General features: G+C 40.6%; 1 protein-coding gene across 2 annotated transcripts in view; it reads left to right on the forward strand.

Moving 5' to 3' along the window:
- NRDE2 (NRDE-2, necessary for RNA interference, domain containing) overlaps positions 1-19,597 on the forward strand; it is a 35,552-nt gene extending 15,955 nt beyond the window's left edge. For both annotated transcript variants that reach the window (XM_086462123.1, XM_086462122.1), the window contains exons 7-14: positions 3,000-3,133; positions 5,151-5,271; positions 7,572-7,750; positions 8,443-8,829; positions 9,877-10,805; positions 13,069-13,207; positions 18,134-18,205; positions 18,846-19,597. In XM_086462123.1, the coding sequence (XP_086318249.1) occupies positions 3,000-3,133; positions 5,151-5,271; positions 7,572-7,750; positions 8,443-8,829; positions 9,877-10,805; positions 13,069-13,207; positions 18,134-18,205; positions 18,846-18,971 (2,087 nt within the window). In that variant the 3' untranslated portion in view covers positions 18,972-19,597. The remainder of the gene's footprint in view (positions 1-2,999; positions 3,134-5,150; positions 5,272-7,571; positions 7,751-8,442; positions 8,830-9,876; positions 10,806-13,068; positions 13,208-18,133; positions 18,206-18,845) is intronic.
- The last annotated feature ends 388 nt before the right edge of the window (positions 19,598-19,985 follow it).

A 19,985-nucleotide genomic window follows, 5' to 3' on the forward strand; every position in this document is an offset into this window, starting at 1 on the left:
AACTTACTGTTCTGACACGGGCTTTAAATTTACTTGGAGCTAAATGAACTAACCTGTCCCGTTTCAATTTTGCTTTTTTATCTCAGGGGGTTGTTGTGATTGTTAATCTATGAATACACTGAGGAGGGGGAAATATTATTGTCACCATGAATATGTTTGGGTTTTTTCCTTTTAAAATTTGTTTTAAATCTAGAGGAGACTATTATGGTGCAGTCCGCATTTCTTCATGTGTGGCATAGTCTTAAGGAACCTCTGTTTTTATCCAAGTCTTGTAACTGCTGTTGGGCAATGATGCTATCTGTTATGCAATATCCAGTCTGGACTTATAGACTGAGATGCTGTGTTACAAATTAGTTTCAGGTGTTCAGATCTCTTAGGGTCTTTGGTTGATTCATCTTGGATCAAGCACTGGAAAAAGTGCTGTAAAGGAAAAATCCTGTGCTGGCAGGTGGATATTGTACTGCCCAGTAGCTTCTAATTGCCATCTACTGTTTCTGATTTCCAACACTGCAGTCACTTTGTGACTAACCACAATGAATGTTTCTCAGGACAAATGTTTTATTCAGCATCTGTTTTTTCAAGCAGGAAGGTTTTTCTTTCTTTTTGTTTCCCTATGCAGAACATATTTGACTCATTAAATACCGTTTGTCAACTGCTATGAGAAATTTGGGGTTTTTAATGGAGTTCTTCTAACTAGTGAACTATATTAGGTTGATGTTTTTCAAAATACTCGTTTGCTGTCTAATGTCTATGTATAGGTTAAACTGACAGTGAACTCAACTTTGTGTTTCTGTTCCACTCTTAATGTTCTGTCGTTCTGTATTAAGACTATAGTGATTTGTTTGTGAACACTGTTGAAGGGTTTGGGTTTTGGTTTGTGGGTTTTTTTCCCCTTTGAAATTCAAATGGTAGGAGTGGAGAAATTTCCAGTGGGGAGACTTCTTGATCTGAGGTGGGGTTTTTTAGTGACTCAGCTATCTAATTCTTGGGCTGAATTGGAACTTATTAGGAAGATTACCAAATTGTTCATTAAGATAAATATACAAAGTGTTTCACAAATTAATTATGAGGTAACAGTGTAGATGTATGGTAGGCTTGTATCTTCAGCCTTTGACCTTTCTAATAAAGTACAAGAGCTAATTTTGAATAGTGGTGAACTGTGCCATCTAGTGTTCAATTCAGTATGCAGTACTATCTGCTTGGAAATAAGTAGGTGGTTTTTTAAAATTTAAGAAAGCAGGTAAAAATGAATTTAAAATTATAGATCAGTTTTTACTTAAGTTTTGAGATAACAATTTGTAATATTTTAAATTTAGTAGGAACTGTTAATATAAAGCAGATGAAGATAAGCATTCTGAAATTGTGCTGTGGAAAGGGAGTCCCGTTTTTCAAGTTATACCTACTGGTTGGGGAGAAACATCCTTATCTTTTAGGTCAGTTCAGCTGCAGAAGTGTCTTAGCATCATGGACTGAATTAAGTATGTATTCGTGCTGTTTTCAGCTTTTACCACAAAGAAAGCACTGATCTTTGCATTTCTTCAAATATCTTTTTCTTTTTTATCATGCAGAAAATCTTATGCTATAATTTATTTTTGGCAGCAAGTCCTGATGAGATATTCTCTATGTTCAGACTATTTTAATCAAAGTTCATCTGTTTAAAGCTGAGAAACTAGGAAAGGACAGTGTTGATTTGACACAGTGCCTAAATAGGTTAAAATACCTCAGAAGATTCTGTTATACACTTCAGCATACTTTTTGTTGTTTAGATATCTTCAGAAATCTCAGTGTCTTTGTTATCAGAAGCAGACATTGACTTTGCAGGAAAATTTTATTACATTCCTAGTTTGCATATTCTAGCTAAACTCAAATTGTTATGAGCACACATCTGATGTAAATCTGAATATGAGTAAAAGGAGTAAATAGTTTGCCACTTCTTAGTATTAAAAATTAAGATGCTTATTTTAAGCAATTGATGCTAACCTATGTTCTTACAGATGTGTATCTAGATACTTAAATATTTTCATTGTTTAAAACACTCCAAAGCCAATGCATTTAGTGAAGGAACAATAGTTTTCAAAAAACTGTTTCCAAAACTATCAATGAATTATTTAAGTCTTGATTTTTGGGTTTGGGGTTTTTTTTGCAAGCCAATTGAGATTCTGATTTAAAGCAATTTGGTTTTTGAACAGCCACTGTTTTGTTAAGACTTGAGTGTAATTTGGAGTAATAGAATATCTCTCTAATGTCCTTGAACTGACTAGTAATAGAGGTGTTTATAATACCTGTTGTTTCTTCAGCTCTTTTGTTTAAGACCCTCATTGCATATATATGAATAGAAAAACTGGGGCTTTGCTTCCCTTTTTAAGCTGAGACTTGAGGCTCAGTGTGTAGTAGGGATATGGCAGTGATTACCAAAGGAATTTGTTTAAGAGCAAGGGATAGGACTCTTCTCTACTTTGAAGCAGTAATACTTTGATCGGAAGACCAGACTTCTCTTAATTGAGTTCTTCTGTAAATGAAAAGAAAATGGGGCTGACAGTTGGAATGAAAGTGGTATTTTACCAACGTATTACTAGTGTAACTATCTCATGAAAAAATGAGGCAAAAAGGTTTTTTGTTGTAATCACTTACTGTGTGAATTGTAATAATGCCCAGCATCTTCAGAGAGGGCTGTGCCCCACTCTGCCAGATGTTGGATAAACTGAAGTTGGGACTGTTGCGTATAACTTTCATTGATCAACAAGGACAGTGCATGTGTGGCATGAATAGAAAGTCATCTGTTTGGCACATTTAAGTGGAAGGTCTTAAGGTTAAACTACAACAATTTTGGTGTGCATTTATGCTAGTTACTTCCTGTGTTTTGGATTTTGATACTATTCCAAAACAATTATGCTCTATAGCAGTTCACGTATATCTTTTGTATATTTGCAGGCTGTAATAAAATACTTGGCCACAAATTTTGTTTGAAATATTAAAATTTTATCTTCTTTACTTTACAGCTATATTTATTCAGCAGTGCCATTTTCTGAGACAGGCTGGCCATTCTGAGAAAGCAGTGTCTTTGTTTCAGGCTCTGATTGACTTCACCTTCTTTAAACCCGACAGTGTAAAAGATCTGCCAACAAGGGGACAGGTAGCATTTTCTGTTTAAATGGGTGTATGTCCTTGTGCATTAGAGAATGCTGTAACAGAAAAATATTGATGAATCATAACTAACTTTGCGGTTTACTTCAGGGTGATGCTTGCATTGAAAAAATGCTTGTTGGTCCTCTGGAACTACATGCCAAATGGCTGCTGCTACTGTATGTAGTAGAAGTGTGATAACCAGTCATTTCATGTCTTCTTTTTTTTACTAATTAAAATTGGAAAAAATTACCTGGCTGACCAATGTCTGTCTCTAGTTAGCAAGCACTTTCCCTGCTTCTTTTCCCCAAAACTGCTGTTGTTTTGTTACTGTTCATGGAGAAAGCTGGTAGGACTACAATCTCTTGCTGTTCTAGATAGTTCTTGCAAACATTTGTTTGGTTCTCTGTTATCTGTTGTTTTCAGATAGCTAATTCTTTGATGGCTACATTAGGAACACCTTCATGCTTTAAAGTACCTTTTATTTGACCCTTGAGCTTCTATTCAGCTTATTCCGTTAAAGCACTGAATCACTTTTTCTCTTGATTTCATGAGAATGTTGGGTGTGCACCCCAATAATAATCAGGAAGTTAGTATTTAGCAGGGACTGTTGCCAGTGTAGCATCATCCTACTAAATTGTCTGGAGGTGCTTCCTTTTTAATGAGTGGTAGGGAGGGCCACCAGTTGGGCAGCTAGGCTACCATACAGGACAGAAATTTGATTTCCTTCTATTACCTCACTTTCTTCCCCAGCAACCGCTACTGAGACTCCATTTTTTGCTCTCTAGATTAATGCTGTTACCCACCAATGAAGCAATCTTGTAGTTTAAATAATAGTGGTGTCCTGTTAAAGAGCCTAAAGTTTAGAGTTCAATCATAATTATCATGCAGGATGGGAGATTTGGTATAGTTACGCAGATAAAGCTCGAGTTATACTTCCAATCATTTGAAAAACTGCCAGGTTATCTGTAGTGTTTAAAAACTCTTAAGAAAGCAGGGTTGAAGGGAATCTCAGTTTAAAAGGACAGTGTTTAGGTTGGAAAGTGCAGTTCTTGAAAATAGGAAAATGCTAGATTTACAGCTGATCGCACATTGTGCCCTCTTAGAGCAGCATTATGACTCAGTCTTGAATTACTTGTTTCCATATTGTTTTCACAGTTCACTTGATCTCACTTGGAGCAATGAATAAATCCATGAGGAGCAGAATCAGATTTTGCAGTTGCTATAAGCCCTGCGTTTTCTAATATGTTGATGCTTGATTTTTCTTTGAATAAATTTTATTGTTAATATTTGTATTAACAGTCATATCTCAATGTCCAAGCCAAGGTTTGGTACACAGCAGAAGCATATAATAGGAGAGAGACAGTCATTAGAGCTAGGTATACACAAAGCTAGGGAGGAATTGATGAATTGGAAGATCACATACAGGCTGTGGCAACGTTCAGACTAGAACCCTGGACTTCTGATTCACTGGAAAGTGCCCTGAAGTTGTTGACCACCCTGAAACCTGAGAGATGAAAGCCCTTACTGATCTTTTTGTCTTGTCCTCAGTCCAATCATATTTATGTCCACGTGTAACCTTTTGATTTGACCATAGGTATATGATTGAATTATTATCATTCCATGAGCCAAATTCTTCATGGTCCCACAGAAGATAGGGAGGAGGGGAGATTTGGTTTCTGAAAGCCATGGCTTGGGGACTTTGCATCCTTTTCCTTGAATGATCCATATAGGGCATTTGACACAAAAGTCTTCTGCATTCTTCAAAGCCTAATACTTTTAAAAACGATCTTTATATTCATGAGAAGAGCTGATGATGGTCCTGCTGTGCCACAGGCATAACTGAAGGACTTGACTATTCCTGCCAATTCTTAAGCAGCATCTAACAAAGTCTTCAGATCCAGAAGTTGTGCCCAAATAAGTGATTGTATGGTCTGGAAAACTTGAGTTGACACAGATAGTGTCTGTCCAACAACAAAAATAATTTTTCTGTGTTTTGTTTTGGTTCCCCCTGCCCAAAACAACAGGTGGAATTCTTTGAACCTTTTTGGGATAGTGGAGAACCACGAATTGGAGAAAAAGGAGCAAGAGGCTGGAAAGCATGGATGCACCAACAAGAAAAGGGTGGCTGGATTGCTCTTAAGCCTGGTATGTGTATGTCAGTATGTGTAGTTATATGTCCATGTGTTCTTCTAAACATTTGATTAGAATGATACAAGCTGTTTCTTATGGTTTTGCGTACAAGTTTTAAAAAATAGTCATCAATGACCTGGATGAAGGGACAGAGCACACTCTCAGACGGTTGCTGATAATACAGAACTGGGAGGAGTGGCTGACACACCAGAAGGCTGTGCTGCCATTCAATGAGATCTGGACAGGCTGGAGAGTTGGGCAGAGAGAAACCTTATGAAGTTCAGCAAGGGTAAGTGTAGGGTCCTGCACCTGGCGAGGAATAACCTCATGCACCAGTACAGGCTGGGGGTTGACCTGCTGGAGAGCAGCTCTGTGGAAAAAGACCTGGGAGTCCTGGTGGAAAACAGGTTAACCGTGAGCCAGCAATGTGCCCTTGTGGCCAAGAAGGCAAATGGTATCCGGGGGTGTATCAAGAGAAGTGTGGCCAGCAGGCCTCCCCCTCTACTCTGCCTTGGTGAGGCCTCATCTGGAGTACTGTGTCCAGTTCTGGGCCCCCCAGTTCAAGAAGGATAGGGAGGTACTGGAGAGGGTACAGCAAAGTGCTACAGAGATGATTAGGGGGCTGGAGAATCTCTCTTGCAAAGTGAGGCTGAGTGACTTGGGGCTTTTTAGCCTAGAGAAGAGAAGTCTGAGGGAGATCTTACCAATGCTTACAAATACTTAAAGTGTGGGTGTCAGGAGGATGGGGCGAGTCTTTTTCAGTGGTGCCCAGTGACAGGACAAGAGGTAATGGGCACAAGCTTGAACACAGGAGGTTCCCTCTAAACTTGAGGAGGAAATTCTTTACTTTGAGGGTGGCAGAGCACTGGAACAGGCTGCCCAGAGAGGTTATGGAGTCTCCATCCCTGGAGATATTCAAAACCTGCCTGGATGCAGTCCTGTGCAACCTGCTGTAGGTGATCCTACTCTGGCAGGGGGGGTTGGACTAGATGTCCTTTAAAGGTGCCTTCCAACCCAAACTATTCTATGGTTCTGTCTCCAGAGGTCCCTTCCAACTGCTGTCGTTCTGTGATTCTGTGATTTCAAAGCAACATTGCCAAGCTTGGTTTGTGATGTTTAACATTGTAGTACTACTTCTTACTTACAGTGGTTTTTTCAAAGTGTTCTATGCACGTGAGTATTCATAAAGCACATTTGAGATTGAATGTCCAGGTATGAAGTGAAGAACCTAAGCTGCACAAAGAGATGACTGCTTCTTGGCTGTTGCTTTCAAACTGCTTGTCTTGGTTTGAAAGACAGGTGTCTGCGGAGGAAGGCAGGAGCCTCCCTTGAAATGGAAAGTGCAACCCCCTTCCTTCCAAATTATTATAATTTTGAAATTAACGGGCGTTCAGGCAAGGATATGGGGAATAGGAATAACAGTTCTTTACTAATATATATATATATAACACAAGGCAGGGAAAAAACAAACAACCCACTGGTTTACACTGACAGAGTCAGAAATACAACCTGACACCCTGTTAGGGTGGCAGTAGCAGTCCGATAAGATGCTGGCTGCAGTCCTCCTGAAGCGATGGATGTAGTTCTGTGGAAGCAGCGATCTTGTAAAAGGGTCTGGTCTTCCTCCGAAGGTCCAGTGGTAGGTAGGTAGCTCCTGTCCTCTGGAACTCCAGTGGGGGGAAAAGCTCCTCTGGGAATCCAGTGGAAGAAAGGCTGCTAGGGTGTTCGAAATCTCAGTTTTTATTTGGCATGGACTGCTTGGCTCGTCTTCCCCGCCCCCCCCCGGGCGGAGCATCTCACAATGGGATGGGGAGTCGTGAGGCAGTTCCTTGATGGGCCATTAACAGGAGATAGTCCAGGAGCGAGTTATCGATGGACAGGAGATAGTCCAGAGGGGGGAGGCAGGGAGCACCGCCCCACCTGGTCTCAACAGCTCCTGAAGATGGTAATAGAATATTTTTTTGTTTTCCTTTTGGCACATTTTACACTGTAACCCAGGACACTGCTATTGCTAAAAGTGGTCCCCACAGCCTGTCAGTGCTTTCATTTCTTCTCTATGAGAAGGCTTGAGTGCTGACACTGATTCACTGGTTCAAAAAGTTTGGAAACCTCCTATTCTTACAGAGTTGGTGTCAAAACCCAGAACTGTGATGTGGAAATTTTCAGCTCTGTCTTGTGTCTGTTTTATTAACACTGTATTTATTTACATTTTTAAAGTAGCTAAATTGTATGTCAAGTCAGGCCTTTGGATTTGGTGGATTAATTTTTCTTTAATAATTTTGTCTGTGTGTGTGTGTGTCCTGATTTGGTTTTAGACGATGATGATGATGATGAAGAGATAGATGAGGATCAAGAAATAAAGGATAAAACTCTCCCCAAGTGGCATATTTGGTTGGATATTGAATATTCTCGTGAAGCAAGGCATTGGTTACCTTGGAGGCCAGACAAAACAAAAAAGGAAACTGAAGAAGATTGTGAAGATCCAGAAAGACAGGTCACTGTGATATGATAAAACAAGGGGAGATGAGATGAATTAGCCTTTCATTTGAGTTCATTGGCAATAGGGTATTTTAGAGGAGTAATCATTTTCTTTGTTTGAAATTCAAAATTTACGTGAGGTTTCATGCTGAGACTTCTGAAATCCGTGGGAAGCTCATGGTAAACTTTGGAAAGGGCTGTAGGCAAATAGTCTGTCTTCGCTGTTCTGTGATTTCTCTTATCTGTATGTGGACATGTCACAGAAATCTGTTTAGCAAGATACATGCATTAAATAAACAAAGGTTTTGTTGCCTTCAAGTCAGATAGTTGGATTTTTTTATGGTTTTTTGTTTGGGTTTTTTTTTTTATTTTTGGGAGATAAGTCAAGTCAGACATTGATTTTTTTTCAAATAACAATGTGTTAAATGGGCTAAGCAATAATATCTTTCAGACCCTGTGAGTTTTCTGCAGAGGCCTTTGATACTCAAGGGCAAAAAAATGTCTTGATAGCAAATTTACAATATGGAAGAACACATTGCTTGTTAAACTTGTCTGTTTTAAATTTGAATGACATTCTGTTACCATTTAATAGTAATTATAAATCTTTATTGACTTGAAAAGGTTCTTTAGTTACTTAAATTACAGGTTTGTTCATTTTATTTGAGTGCATAAATTAACAGAGTTTGTTTTAATTTTTTTTTTTTTTAGGTATTATTTGATGATCTTGGACCATCTTTAATCCAGCTTTCTAATCCTGATCTGCAGCATCAACTCCTGTACTCGTTTTTGCAATTCCTTGGAGTTCCATGTACAAGTAAACTCTTTCCTTCCAACCTCTATATTGCCATGGATGAAAATAACATCTTTGACAGTGTGCTTTCTGATGAAAAGCCACTGACTTCTGTTGATTTTCCACTTTCTGGATTCAACAGTATTGGTCATATGGACACAATGCCACGAGGGAGACATCACATAGGCCACTATAAAGAAGGAGAGGAGTTCATCCAGAATGTTTTTCATGTTCTATTCCTGCTATTTTCAGGAAAGGAAAAATCTGACCTGTCCATTTGTTGGTTACAGTATGAAATATCTAAGGTAATGAGGAGTCTGCATATAATGATGTTTGTGATGTGTGGCTTTCTTCTTTCTTGTGTATTAATGTTTATATTGAATTAAAATATATATTGACAAAAACGAAGTCTTGTAGGACTAAGTATTCAAAACAGGAAATGTCGGTTAAGATTGCACTGGGGTAAAAAAAGCCAAACCAACCCCCTTTCTTCAGTACATATTAGACAGTGGCATACGTGTAACAAAATGTGTTTTGCAGTTTTGGGTAAGTGTTATATATGATACATTGTGTGCTAGACAGGAATGGATGCAGGTGATTGTTTTACAAGGCAAAGTGAGTCAGCTAAGTACTTTTACCAAACTGTTCTATATTCCCCAGTACCGTGGTAAGAGCACCTTATCAAGAAATTTACTACTTATACAAGTCACATTTGTAGTGTTATTGAAGGAAATAGCACCTTATCACTTGAATATGGAGTTATTTAGGTAAAACTGCTCTAATAGATGCCTACAGAAGGGTGAGAGTCCAGCTAGTCTTCATAATGCTTCAGAAAGTTTAGTATTGTGTTTCCTTATGGAGAAGTTCCCTGTCTTTTACCCAAGCACTACCTGACCAGAAGATCTCCTGTAATCTTTCCATCTAATCTCCAGATTTGTCTGTCAGCACATTCCCCACTGTGAAAAGCCACTTGGAGGTTTAATTGTGGTAGTCATAAGCTGCGTCTGGCCAGACAGGATCATTTGTTTTCCTTTTCTCAACCATTACCGTAGGCTAGCAGCTCTTTTTTCGAGCAGTTGGCCTTTTAAAAGCATGAAATTTGATACTACTTAATGTCAGTGGCAGGAGTAAGAATGAAAAGCCTGTGTAATTTGGCTATGTTGGAGGGAGCTGACAACAGGCAGTTGTGACAACTCACAGTACTTGGTAGCAACAGATCTGGGTGGTGGTGAAATACAGAACAATATGAAAACAAACCTGGTAATGAAATTAAAAAATGCCATGAGGCTTTTTTTTTTTTCCTTTCTTCTCCCACCCTTCTCAAAATTTATTCTGTTTATTCTCCCCTGCAGGTAGTTCAGTGTCTTCAAGCAAAAAACAAGAGGAAGCTGAAAGCACAAGGGAGGAAGAGTAAAAAGTTGGCCAAGAATCTCCTTAAAGCACCTGACAACCGAAACCACCTTTCTCTCTGGAAACTGTATGCCTACCTAGAATGGCTGCTTGGTAACACTGATGATGCCAGGAAGGTATTTGACACGGCTCTTTGCACGGCAGGGACAGGCGGGCTGAAGAGTCCCCGGCTCTGCAGCCTCAGTCTGCTTTACGCTCAGCTGGAAGTGGAACTGCTCGAAAGTGTGGAAGGAGCTGTTATGTCACGCGCTGTTCACGTGCTGACCAAATTGGCTGAAAGTGGACCGTATGCACCCTACAGTGGACAAGTGTTACCTGTGAATGTCTTGAAAGCTCGTAAAACGTATGAGCATGCACTGCAAGATTATTTAAGTAAACCACCAGTTTCTGATCAGGAACAGGCCAGTGATGCTAATCAGCTGGTTAACTTGGTTGGATGTTATGCACTGTTCCAGTATTTGACTGTTGGGATTGATGCTGCAGTACTAATATATGCACAGACTTCAGAAAAACTTGAAGCTTCTGGTCCGCAGAAATGTGAAAATGCTGGAGAGAATTTTGGCATTCAAAATTTTCCCACTGCTCTTGAAGCTGTCACACTGCTGCATACAAATTTACTCAGATTCCATATGAAAATTAGTGTTTATCCTTTGAATCCTCTGCGAGAGGCACTAACGGAGGCTCTGAAACGGTATCCTAGCAACCAGTCTCTTTGGAGGTCGTACATCCACATCCAAAGGAAGTCTCACAGTGCTAGCAAAGCACGGAGATTTTTTGATGGTGTCACAAGGTCTGCTAACTCTTTAGAGCCATGGCTGTTTGCAATCCAAGCAGAGCAGATGAGAAAAAAACTCATTGAGACTGTTCAGAGGTAATATCTTGCAGCTCCTTATGATTATGCTTTTTTTTTGATCTGTCTAATCCCTTAACAGAGGAGAGAAAATGCTGTCGTAGTTCTTATTTTGCAGATGAAGAAGCTGTGGCTAGGGAAGGTTATTTGTTCAAGGCTAAACAGTGCGTCAGTGGCAGAATCCTAAATAGAATTAAAGACCTAGGTAGTAGTCCCACGTCCTTTCCACTGGCTCAGATAGTGTGTTGCTTTGTGTTTGATTGCTTGCTACTGACATCAAGAAGGTACGCATTTCTTTAATTAATTTTTAAATAACTAAGGGTCTGCTTAGGTGGCCAAGGTAGACACTGTGAGCTTGGAAATGTCTGCGTTTCAATACTACAGCGATCAGGAGCGTAATACAGAGCTACGCTGCAGTTTCTGCCTGAGCTCACTGCCCTACTTGCTCCTGGATCACAGAGTACAGTTGTGACAGATCCGCTTCCATTGCGAGTACATGAGAGCTTAGTTTTTTGTATGGGGCCATTGCTAGGTAGAGGAGGCTGGAAACTTCCTGAATTTGCAGTGTGGTCTGAGCTCAGATTTTTTTGCTCTGGGAAAGGAGGAAAGGGAAGGAGATACGGGGAACAGAGGTATGTGTTCATTCTTAAAGCTTAGTCTCCAGCTGGTCTGTACCCATTGCTTGGCGCTACTTATCTGCTGCTGCCTATGTATATCTGACAACGTTGGCCGCTTGATTCTTTGTGGCTGCACGTAGCAATGGAGATTTCTAGGAAAACGTTATGTGGAAGCTTTACATAGCTGTAAGCTTACGATATTTACGCTTGATGAAATTACAGAATTACCATTGTACTTTAGAAGGACGGTGCACCCACTGCTTTGATTGCCACAGTCTGGGAGCAGGCATGCATACGTGATAGTGACATTCCCGAGCTGTCACTGTGTGCTATCCTAAATTGTAATAGGAGTTCTACAGCCACCAAATGTAAAGGAGGATTGATTTACTGTTAATTGCAGACTTGACACTATGATAGGATTTCATTATTGTCACTGGAAACTGATGTTAAAGTTCCAGAATGATGATTTTCTCTGTGACATTTAGTTCCTTTCCAGATTTTTCTCTGCTAGTATAGCCTTTCTTACAGGTTGTATTTGTATAGGGACAAGGTGGATGCTGCAAGAGCAGAGCTGAACTGCTGCAACAGAGATAAATGGCCTGTCAAGTCATGCATAACACTAATGTTATACGATGTTGTGACAAGCTAAGAAAATGTCTGTACTACATGTGACTATTTCCTGTTCTGTTTTGTATTTCTGCTTGTTTAAGCGCATGGAATTCATTTAAAGAAATGAACATGAATGGTAAAACAGTAGCTTATAAAAGTCAGTGTGAGGTACAATGCTTCAAATGTCTGACTCCGTGCAGAATAGATTACATCATTTTCCCTCATGGCACAGGTTAAGATGAGAGGAACATGACCTCAAAGACCCTTGAAAAAAGAGGGAAGTTAGGAGCAAGTGTTAAGGGTGAGTGGAACAAGCTGGCAGGCTAACAGAGTGCACACAGACAGAAGTGATGTTGCCTTGAGTGCTCCAGGCTGTTTCTGCAAGGTCAAGCATCAAAAGTAAGCCAGACTGTATCAGCTGTAGATAGAAATCAGTGCTCCAGTGAAAAATACATATCTGCTTTTGTGTTATGCCTGAAACTTAGGGGATTTGAATTTCTGGGTGAAAAAAGAAAATTATTATTGTAATCACGGTTGAGATCCAGAGCTGTAATCTAAGCCTCGATCCAAGACCAACTTATGGCCTTACAAAGGTGACGGGTAAATTTGAACAGACTTGCCTGGGCACGAGCAGAAGGCTTGCTGACCTAGCCTTGAATTTGGTTTGAGCTGCTGTGCCAAGCTTGGAATGATAAACGGTCTTGAACAGAGACTAAGATACGTTTTAAGATCATATGATAGTGGATTATTATACTCAAAGAGAAATTATTTCTTCTGGTTGGACAGGGTTAATTTTTCAACATGCTAAAAGAAATTTCACAAAAAATACCTCATTTATCTTTTTTTAACCAATTTTCCTATTTAGAAATGTGTTGATTGGATTAGCTAAAAATCTGGTTTATAACATTCAGAGTTTGTAGCAAGAAATGCAAATACCTGTCTATGTTCAGGGCTATGTGAATGGAGACAGTACATGGATCTTCACCCTCTCTTACCTGGATGTGGTCATTTAGCTTGGCTTTAAGGGACTGTGGTTTCTTTTTTCCTCTGTGTTTCAGGGCAGATGTTGGTGAAATACATTCTACTATTCCTGAAACTGGGTTAACAAATCGGATTATAGCTCTGTTTGAACACGCAGTTCAAAGTGAAAATGGTGCCCATTGCCCACTGCTGTGGAGAATGTATTTGAACTTTCTGGTAAGAAGAAGAGTATCAGTTTTGGTTTGTTTTGGGTTTTTTTATCATATTTGGAATTTCATGTGAACACAGCTACAGTACTGTATAAAAAAGGAACACTAAATGCTTCCATACCTCTATGATTTGCAAGGTGGTGTATTTGAATTGTAATGCTCCTTATTGCTGGGAATATTAAGGAAAATGTAACTCAGATGGATTAGAAGGCATAATAGCTTCTGACAGTGTAGTGTTATTATAGATGCAGGTGAGTTATTGTGGCTGCCATTTTACGCGGATTAAAAAATATGTCATAAGATGTCAATAGATGGATTCCACCCAGTCTTACTCAGGATATAAAGGTAAGTGGGCAGGGAGCAAAATTTAAGAAAAGGGGAAGCAAATTGTAGCAACTTAAGATTTTATTTTTATGTAAGTAAAATCAGCAAAGATTACTTTGTATTTATGTTTTAGACCTACTTTAGGGTTCTGTAAGGAAGTTATAAGGACTTTGGTATTTCAGTCAAATCTAGATCCTGGTTTTGTGTAACTTCACAGAATGGTTGAGGTTGGAAGGGACCGCTGGAGATCACCTTGTTCAACTCCACTGTTGAAGCAGGGCCACCTAGAGCCAGTTGTCCATGACAATGCCCAGGTAGCTTTTGAATATCTCCAAGGATGGAGATGCCTAACTCTCTGGGCAACCCGTGCTAGTACTCAGTCACCCTCACAGTGAAAAAGTGTTTCCTGATGTTCAGACAGCGCATCCTGTGTTTCAGTTTGTGTCTGTTGCCTCTGATCCCATCACTGGGCACCACTGAAGAGAGCCTGGCTCCATCTTCTTTACATTCTCGCTTCAGGTATTTGTAAACATTGATAAGATCCCTCCCTGAGCCTTCTCTTCTCCAGGCTGGACAGTCCCAGCTCTCTCAGCTTCTCCTCATAGGAGAGATGCTCCAGTCTCTGAGTCATCTTAGTGGCCCTTCATTGGATTCTCTCCGTTATGTGCAGGTCTGTCTTTTACTGGGAAGCCAACAGCTGGGCACAGAGCACCCGGTGTGGCCTCACCAGTGCTGAGCAGAGGGGAGGGATCACCTCCCTCAGCCTGCTGGCAATGCTTTGCCTAAGGCAGCCCGGGGTGCCGTTAGCCCTTCTTTGCTGCAAGGGCACACTGCTGGCTCCTGTTCTACTTGGTGTCCACCAGGACCCTCAGGTCCTTTTCTCCCAAGCTGCTTTTCAGTTTGGTGGCCCCCAGCATGTATTTATTCAAGGGGTTGTTCCTCCCCAGGTGCAGGACTTTTGCACTTCTCCTTGTTGAACTTGGTGAGGTTTCTGTCAGCTCGTTTCTCCTGTTGTGCTCCCTCTGGACAGTGGCACAACCCTCAGGTGTATCAGCCACTCCTCTCAGTTTTGTGTCATCTGCAAGCTTGCTGAGGCTACGCTCTGCCCCATCCTCCAGACCATTAATGAAGATGTTAAATGGGATTGGACCCAATGTTGACCCCAGGGGTACACAGCTAGTTTCTGGCCTCCAACTAGACTTTGTTCCCCTGATCACCACCCTCTGGGCCCAGATGTTGAGCCAGTTTTCAGTCCACTGCACTATCTGCTCATGCAGCTCTTAGAGCAGCCGCTTGTCTAGGAGGATCTTACGGGAGACAGTGTCGAAGGCCTTACTGAAGTCCAGGTAGGCAATGTCCACTGCTCTCACCTCATCCACCAGGCCAGTCATTTCATCACAGTAGTTTATCAAGTTGGCCAACGTGACTTTTAGTGAATTCATGCTGACTACTTCTGATGATTTTGGTTTTTGACATGTGCCTGGAAAATGGTTTCCAGGACTAGCTGCTCCATCACCTTCCCAGGGATCAAGGTGAGGGTGACTGGCCTGTAGTTCCGTGGGTCCTCCTTTTTGCCCTTCTTGAAGACAGGAGTGATATTTGACTTTCTTTGGGCATTTCTCCCAATTGCTGTGATTGATCAAAGATTGACAAGAGTGACCTCGCAATGACATCTGCCAGCAAGGTGCAGTCCATGTGCAAAGTAAATGCATGGTAGGGAAAACGTAGCTATAGATTTTATAACTTGCCTTGAATTTTCACAATCTTTTTCAATCTTAAAAGCTGCATATAAAGGTTACGCTAACTGGCATTGCAGAATAACACCAAAACCCAATAACGTTCATTTCTTCTGTAGTTCACCACGAAGTACATAAATAAAATCAGTTTCACATAGTTAGTTTTGTCATCTTGCTGCTTTTCTTGCTTCTCTAAAGTACAATATGGAAGATGAAAACACAAATCCTTGGAACTCATGTAAGGGGAATCTCATTCCACAGTATTACTCCTCTGTTCATGTCCTCTGGTGATACATGCAATATATCAATAGGCTGTCAGAGGGGAACAGCAGTTAGCAGGCTGTGAAATACGGAGGAGGCAGGGGAAGGAGAGTGTCTTGATTTGTGTTTGAGAAGGTCTCTTGTGTAGGACTATTACTGTGACCACTTCTACACAAATAAATGCTTGTAAATCTTTTATGCAACTTCGTATCTAGGAATGTACAATTGAATTACTGTTATTCTTTACCAGCTACTAATGAGACTCTGGTAAACAGAAATGCTAAAGTAAAATCACCCAGTGTGTATTTTATTTGTAATGATTCATTCACGGAAGGTATCTTTTTCACAAGAACAACAAGGAATATTTAGCTGCTAATAAGATGGAGGAGAATAATACTTCTGCAGTAATAGCGCTGAATAACATTGGTCAGAGAAGCAAAATCAATTAGAAACATTAACATTTTCAGATACAGTCATAGAAGAAGAAGTTGTGATTGTCCAGTATTACCCTAAGTTTTATAGATCTCTGTTTTCTTTGCGTGTCTAGATATTCAGTCTTTGGTATTTTGGGCAAAAGCTTTTCACTGTTTTAAAAACACAAAGCTTTTATATATGGCTCTTAAATTCCTATTTATTTTTAACGAAACTGTGCTTGACCGATCTGGCAGCCCTCTACAATGAAATGACTAGCCCAGTGGATGAAGGGACAGCAGTGGACGTTGTTTATCTCAACTTTAGCAAGCCTTTTCCACTGCTTCCCACAACATCCTTGTAGGCAATCTGATGAAGCATGGAGTAGGTAAGTGGACAGCGAGGTTGACTGAGATCTGGCTGAACTGCCAGGCTCAAAGGGCTGTAATCAGCAGTGTGGACTCCTGCTGCAGGCCAGCCACTGGTGCTGTACCCCAGGGACTGACGCCAGGGGCCAGTGCCCTTTGACATCTTCATTAATGATCTGGAGGATGAGAGGGTGTACTGTCGGCAAGTCTGCAGGCGATACAAGATCAAGAGGAGTGGCTGATGCGCCGTACTCTGCTTGTTGGCCTGCCCAGGTCCCTCTGGATAGCCAAGAGCCATGAAGACAAGTAAGGGGCTGGAGCACGTGTTGTACAGGGAGAGGCTGGGAGACTTGCGGTTGTTCAGCCTGCGGAAGTGCGGGGTCGTGGAAGACATTGTCAATGTATGTAAATACATTGTGTGAGGCACAGCCAGGCTCTTCTCAGTGCTGCCTAGTGACAGGACAAGAGGCCATAGCCACAAACCGAAATATAGAAAAAGCCATTTAAACATAAGAAAAAGCTTTTTTACTGTGAGGGTGGTGAAACACTGGGACAGGTTGTTCAGAGGTTATGGAGTCTCCATCCATGGGGATATTCAGAACCAAGTGGACATGGTTCTGAGCAGCCTGCTCTTACTGACCGTGCTTTGAGCAGAGGGGTTGGAGCAGATGATCTTCAGAGGTCCCTTCCGACCTCAGTGATTCTGTGAAAAACTTGGGGGCAGAACGCTGCTGAAAGCTCTTTGCAGAGCTGCAGATGTGGTTGTGTCTTAGTGCACAGCTCTGGCAGTGGGGTTTCCAGTAAGTGAAATGCATTGCTGTTCCGTCAAGGGAGGTCGTGACACCAGAACAGCACAAGTTTCTACAACCAATGTGGCAAAAATGTGAAAAAGACTTTCTAGATTTTAAGAGTTGACAAGGGAACCTGCTGGTTTTTAGCAGCAGCACTGATGTAGTCAGAACAAGAGAAAATGTAAACTCATGATTGAAGAGCTCTTCTTCTCCAAAGATCTGAAAACTTTTAACATATTCTCAGTATTTTGGAATTACTGCTTTTTTGGATTTGCCATAAAATCCCGTTTGTTAAGTGTTTGTAAAGTAGCCAAATTCAAAGGTTTCTTCACAAGAAATTGTGATTATTTCTACGTGTAACAGGGATGACTGAAGCTCAGGAGACTGTTCAGCGCTCTGACCTCTGCTACCCCTCTCTGTTTAAACTTCACCACAGCTGTGTGCTCTGTACTTGGGTTGCACAGTGGAACGGGTGCTTTGAGGAAGAAGTTTTATACTCCTTCCAGATAGATGCTGATCTGACAGATCCATTTTTGTGTGTAAGGGGATTCAGCCTTAACAAGCTTCTGCAGAGTAACAAAACGGGTGTGGATGATCTCTTCAGTGCACAAAAATAATGTATTACCACCTCCTCTGCACCAAAGGTGCTCTTGTGAGGTACGTGTGTAGCATATCAGGTGTGAGGGTTGGTGAATGATTTGCACTCTTGCCTGTTACAGCGTTATAGTCAGACACAGACAAAGGCACTGACTTCAACTGAGATACTCAGCAGAGGCTCTTTCTGCTGGTCTTTGTTCTACTACTGCTCTTCCAAGTAGAGCCCTGAAACTCCTTAAAGGTGTCTCTTCGATTACATTGAAGAGTGTAGCCAGTGTCACCAGTGTAACCTGTCAAATTGCATAGCTACCACCATACCTAGTTATCAGGATTCCTCAGCAGAACAACACTGAGCTTTTCAGCAGTAATTTCTTTGTCTGAGGTAATTGTTTTACTCTTTCAGCTATTACTGCATTGAAATATGAACTTTTTTTTTCTCACACAGGCTTCACTAGGGAAAAAAGAAAAAAGTAAAGGATTGTTTTATAAAGCCCTTCAAAACTGTCCTTGGGCAAAGGTAAGCATGGAAAAAACATAAACTTGTCATCATACTCCAATTTTCGAAGTTCTGTATTTAGAAAAAAAAATTAGACTTTAGTAGTTGTTGTAATGAGTTATACGCAAATGCAAGGAAAGATTTCTGATGCGGTACTGTAAGATTTTCTGCCAATGAGACATGCATCTGAAATGGAAACAGTGTCAGTGCTGTTTGTGTTTCAGAACAGAAAGGTGGTGAATGGCATGAGGCAAGGAGGTAATAAATTCCTCTTGCAGAAGTGGTCGTATCTTTCAGACTGTTTTATCATGAACAGAAATACATAGGCAAATAAAAATGTATTTAGTTAATAGTACAAGAAATTATTCAGGAGCACCTCCAACTCCTCAGGTAATGTCTGTGTACGCTGCTAATACTCCAGCACCTCTTGACCTGTGTTTAGTCTTTTTGAATAAAATTATTCAGTAAGAGTTGGAAAAGACTTGATTAAAGATCTACATTGCTGTCACTGTAGAAGAACTACTTCTGTTTGTGTTATTTTAAAGAAGTGTATTTCTTACGTCCTTGCTACAGAGTTGTTTGCGTATCTACGTACTTCTTTATGCTGTGTGTCCTGCTATGACAGAAGGATGGCACTGACCATGTTCCGTTGCCTCTCCAGGTTCTCTACATGGATGCAGTAGAGTACTTCCCTGATCATCTGCAAGAGACGCTTGATCTGATGACTGAAAAAGAATTGAGAGTGCGGGTACCTATGGAAGAGCTGGATCTACTATTAGAGGTTTAAAAGACTGTGGATGCGTGGAGAAAGTACAGGAGCTACTTCCAAAACTAAGTTAGGCCTCTCTTTTCAGCCGCAAGCTCTGTTGGGACTCGAGTACTGTGTACTTTTTCTTTTTAAGGTTGGTTTTTTTTTTTGGTGGGTTGTTTTTTTTTAAGCTTTTATATAAATTGCTATCAAAGTGCAGTTCTAGCTGCAAGTATTCAGGAATCAAGTACTGCATTTTGCCCACAAAAACGCATCCATTTCTCTGAAGTATTGCTGGTTCCCACAGAAGGATACGCTCTTATAAATAGCCTCCTGTTGGATGTCGCCCGCATTTCTTATTCTATTGTTTGAAATGACATTCCCTGGAGTTCAGTAGAGATTCAGGACATGCCAGCTACGGCTTGGTGAGCAGCACAGGAAATAAACATCTGCCAAATGGGTGTTCCGCTGTCCTCCAGCTGGCAGTCTCCAGTTGAGTTTCCTTCAGCTTGGTATGCCTGCGTCTGTACATACACCAGTAGTAAAAGCGCAGTGTTTGCTTGAGCAGGCACCTGTTTTGGACTTGTATTTGTATGACAGATGACCATTTTAATATGAGTATTTATGAAAAATATACCTGAATCAAAAGGAACTTGAATTATTTTTTTATTAATTTAGTAGAACTGTGAGTGTATTAAAAATGAAAATGTATCCATAAGGCATCTCTAAGCAGCTCACTTTTAAACAAGGTTTTGTAATTGATTACTTGCTTTCGACCCAAATACAGGCAATCATCATAAGAGAAGTAAAGGTCTGGTCTGCATTTAATCCTCGCTAAAGAAAGCAGAGGAGTCAAAACATGATTGTTTAATTAGTAGCTTCTATTCCAAGAGTCTTTAGGCAAGCTCCCAGAGAAGTAACATGAAATACGGTAACAATTTAAAGATATTGTTATGTTATGTATTTATTTTATGAGACAGAATATGTTGAAATATGTAAAAGCCATCCCTACGCTTGAGGGAAACTGGATCTTCATCTGAAAAAGAGGGTACC

Source organism: Leptosomus discolor, chromosome 3, assembly GCF_034619465.1.
Source record: "Leptosomus discolor isolate bLepDis1 chromosome 3, bLepDis1.hap2, whole genome shotgun sequence".
Taxonomy (NCBI): Eukaryota; Metazoa; Chordata; class Aves; order Leptosomiformes; family Leptosomidae; genus Leptosomus; species Leptosomus discolor.